The following is a 4,571-nucleotide window of genomic DNA, read 5'->3' on the forward strand; positions in this document are numbered from 1 at the left end:
TTTGCCCATAATCAAAACTTTATTGAAAAACTGACACCAAAATAGGAGATCACTGTTGTAAACCTTACAAAATTAAACATAATTACATTATCTTGGTAGATTAACTGGAATTACTGAACTGATAAGGCTTTCTGCGATGTAACACAAATTCGAGAGGTTGTGCAGATCATTAGTGTTGCTTTCTTCTAAATGAACAGCCTGCAAAGGAACCACAGGAACATGTTAAACACACATGTACTCTACCCTCTGCTATAGTTTTAATGACAAAAAGTACTTTTTAAGTAAAAATACTAAGTTTTAGGGATATTAGATTAATATTCACAATATAGGTTATTTATTCTTTTATGCCAGAAATTTACTATAATAAATCTTGTATACTTGAATTTATTCTGATGTGACTATAACTGTTATTCTTGTTTCCCAAATGCTATATTGGTCTATATAAGACTATGAGCCTAATTTCAATAGTTACAACTTTAATGCAAGCTGTCAGAAAATGCAATCTTAATTTTTAGGAATTATTCTGAATTACTTTCCTAAGAAACTAATTTTGATTAGAATTCTCTTCAAGTCTGCCAGGAAAACTCTAATACCCTATTAATCATCCGTTGGCACAAAACTCCAAGATCATGACATGATATAAAGGTTTAAAAAATCTTACAAGTATACTTTTGAGAGCAATACTGTACTTAAATATTATATGCCAACTTCATACTTAGATCTCACCAGGTCACACAAAATAGATCTTGGATTCATTGCCAATCTACTTATAACTCTTCTGGGGAGAATATGGAATTCACAACTCCCCAAAATATCACAACCAAATTTCAAATATCATTATGATTATAAATCTGTAAGTACTACTATGGAAAACAATATATGTAATTACTATTTTTTTTCTTACTGGACAAAAGTGAAAGAGGAATTGAAATGGGATTTTTAGGGGCACCTGGCTGGCTCAGTTGGTAGAGCCTGCAATTCTTGATCTCAAGGGTTTTAAGTCTGAGCTCATGTTGGGTGTAGAAATTACTTAAAATCTTTAAAAAAATAATTATAATAAAATGAGATTTTTACGTAACCATTAAGTAGGTGCTCAGAGAAATCAAACATCTGGCATTTTAATTTATACCTTGGTTATCTGTTGCTTAGCTAGTAATGATAAAAACTATCTTCAGTCAAATGTGTCAAATACATGTGAAACAAAACATTTAGAAGATAATTTTTTAAATTCCATGGTTTTAAAAATCCATTATGTCCTATTGTATATATTCTTTTGCTCCATCCTGACCTAAGTTTAATATTCCAAGTTAAGCAAACTATATGACTGACTACAACAGAATTAGGTGTTCCACACTAAGAAAAACAATAATTACTTAAATGAGTTCCTGGCAAAGCCAAAAGTATAAACTTCTCTATTTGAGCAGGGCACTCGTTACTGAAAGAGTAAGCAATGAGGATAAAAAATATTTTGGTAATAATTTAAGATTTCTTTTAAACTAGTTTTTAGTAAAGTTAGACATTTATAACCATAAAACCTCATGACTGGGTGAGAAAAGGCCAAAAGACATACCCTCTGTGAGTCTGGCCTTTCCTCCCGTCGGCTGGCACAACACGGTTGAACAGCCTACACAAAGAACCACCGTCTGGGCATGGCTGAAAACCGTGGTGATCTTGTAGCAACCTAGAAAAAGGGCACCATTAAAAGTGAAAAGTGGAAGAAAACAAAGAATATTTTTCACCATATTTCTAGTAAAGACCCTGTAAAAGATTAAGAACTTAGGTGCTGTGCAACAGTAAGTCACACATTTAACTTAAACTTTTCTAGGAGTCACATTAAAAAAGTTTACAAAAGCCAACAGGTGGAATAAATAATGTATTTTCTTGAACTTAGCATTTCCAAAATATTATTACCATTTCAACAGGTAATTGGTATGGTTTTTAATGTCTGTGCGCTGTATCTTAAAATTCCAGTGTATATTTTCCACATAAAGAGTATTTTCCACTTTGGCCACATTTCAAGTGCTCAGCAGCCAGCTACTTATGACTAACGGCCACCAAACACCCGGCAGCACTGCTGAACACTAAAGAATCGACATGCTTCTCACTGCATCATGAGAAAGAAAACTCATCATCTGAACCGCCTGACCACTTCAAGAGTAAGTCAAATGGGGTATCCCCTTTGGAGTGTCATCTTCACCACCCCTCCCCCGAGTGTTTCTCCAATGGTTTGAATAGTTTATTAGGAAAATGTCCCTTTTGACGTTTCCAATTCTGTGATTCTACTTCTACTCAACAAAAGGTCCTACCGTTATCTAAATGTACACACCACACTAGCGATCGCTTTAGAAATTTTCCTTGGGGGCAGCCCAGGTGGCTCAGCGGTTTAGCACCGCCTTCAGCCCAGGGCGTGATCCTGGAGACCGGGATGAGTCCCTCTGCCTGTGTCTCTGCCTCTCTCTCTGTCTCTAACAAATGAAAATCTTAAAAAAAAAAAAAAAAAAAAAAGAAAGAAAGAAAAAAGAAAAACAAAAGAAATATTCCTTGGGACGCCCGGGTGGCTCAGCGGTTTGGCGCCTGCCTTCGGCCCAGGGTGTGATCCTGGAGACCCAGGATCGAGTCCGACATCGGGCTCCCTGCACAGAGCCTGCTTCTCTGTCTCTGCCTATGTCTCTGCCTCTCTCTTTGTCTCTCTCATAAATAAATAAATAAAATCTTTAAAAAAAAAATAGAAAAGAAAAGAAAAAGAAATTTTCCTTGGGAAAGGAATTAAGATTAGACATTTTTACCTGGACATTTTACATCCATAAAATAGGAATTTGGGCTTTGAACTAGCCGTTTCTTTTTATGCTTTTTCTTTTCCTCTTCCAAGGACGGATGTAGCAAATCTCTAGCCAGCTGAATAACAAAGCATTATTATTATTATTATTATTATTATTATTATTGCTAGAAGGAATCCACATTTAACCACGTGACATATACACACCAAACAAGGAAGAACAAATCCTACTCAGCAGAGGCAACACGTCAGATGTTATTTATTAGGTCGCGAAGTAACTTTAATCAATACTTTTTATAATGCCTGTGTTCTCCGAGCCCCGGCGGGTAAAGGAACTCTGGGCGATCGGGAAGCCCGCGATCAGGGTACCGGGGATCCCGCTCTTCTTCACTCAACTGAGCGCGAGTCTCCGTGGGGCTGGGGAAGGCCGTGCCCGGCCCCGCAGTCGCTCAGGGCACAAGCCGCGGAGGCGGGGCGGAGGGCGGAGGGCCGAGGGCGGCGAGGCCCGGCTGAGCCCTGGCGCCGTGCCCCGGGCGTCCAGCGCCCGACCCGACAGGAGCCGGGAGCGGCCGCGGCGTCACGGCCCCCGAGAGAGTAAACACGCCCGGGCAACTGCAAGACAGTTTTTAAAAAGAGACCAGCGGAAATGGCTCCCCGGGAGGGGGGCTCGAGCCAGGCAGCCCAAGAAGGGCGACAGGACCCCAAAGACGAGTCTCGCCCGAGCCCTCCCAAACCCGGGACGGCGGGGGTCCGCCCACCCGGGGGCCCCAGGAGCTGCGCCCTCCCGGCCGCGGACTCCGGCCCCGAGCGCAGGCCCCGGCCCCGGCCCCGCCCCACGCCCACAGGGCCCGGGCAAGTCCCGACAAGTCCGCCACGCGCGGAGGGGCCGACCGCGGGCCGCCGACGGGGTCGGGCTAGCCGGCGCCCCGGGCCCCCACGACAGACAAGCCCGAAACGAACGGGAAGCCAGAAAGTAAACAACTCACAGGCATGTCGACCCTTTCGCAATCGCAGCCAGTCCCGATCCCGACGGCGACACCCCAGCCAGCGGCACGCGAGCGGGCGAGCCGCATCAACTTCCGGGATAGAGGCGGCCGGGCGGAGCGGCGGGCGGGCGGCCGCTCTAGGCGCCCGTCTCGGTGGTGCGCTCGGCCTCGGCGGCGTCCTCGGCGGCTCCCGCGGGGCGGGGGGCGGAGGCCGGGCGGGCGCGAGCTTGCGGGGCCGCTGCGCGCGGGCCGGGGGCTCCTGCCCTGTGTGGCCCGGCCGGGAAGCCGCCTGGAAGTCCCCGGGTCCCCGGGCCCCAGCCCTGCCGCCGCCCGCGCGCGTGGACACGGTAGCACTGATCACCGCTGTTAGCCCGGGTCAGCGGAATTGGGCAAGTTTCGCGTATTTGTGATCCAGCTTCCGAGGTCCCGGCTAAGTTCCTGGGGGGAGCGCCGTGCCTTGCGTTTGCTTCGCCCCGAAAAAGTTTTTCAGCAGCACCGATCCGGGCAGCCCGGGGGCGCGGAGGCTCAGCGGCGGCTTCGCCCGGGGCGTGACCCCCGAGACCCGGGATCGAGGCCCGGCCGGGCTCCTGCGCCGGCCCGCGTCTCCCTCTGCCCGCGCCCCTGCCCCTCTGTGTCTCTCTGTGTCTCTCATGGATAAATAAATTTAAAAATCTTTTAAAAAAGAAGCAGCAGCAGCACCGATTGGCTGCCGAGGCGTAGCCCACCGCCCGGTCCTTCCCGCCTCGGGATTCTTCCCCAGCGCAGACGGCCCGGGCCGGGGAACCAGCATCGCCGAGAGCCGGACTGGA

General features: G+C 47.4%; 1 protein-coding gene across 1 annotated transcript; it reads right to left on the reverse strand.

Annotated features, from left to right (window-relative positions):
* On the reverse strand, positions 1-3,920 carry RPS27L (ribosomal protein S27 like). The gene is made up of 4 exons (XM_025472579.3): positions 3,763-3,920; positions 2,787-2,895; positions 1,571-1,681; positions 1-198 (listed from the first exon to the last, which is right to left on the reverse strand). The coding sequence occupies exons 1-4, from the start codon at positions 3,847-3,849 to the stop codon at positions 170-172; spliced, it is 336 nt and encodes a 111-aa protein (XP_025328364.1). The 5' UTR covers positions 3,850-3,920; the 3' UTR covers positions 1-169.
* Positions 3,921-4,571: the final 651 nt, after the last annotated feature.

This window comes from Canis lupus, chromosome 30 (assembly GCF_003254725.2).
Source record: "Canis lupus dingo isolate Sandy chromosome 30, ASM325472v2, whole genome shotgun sequence".
NCBI classification, from domain to species: domain Eukaryota; kingdom Metazoa; phylum Chordata; class Mammalia; order Carnivora; family Canidae; genus Canis; species Canis lupus.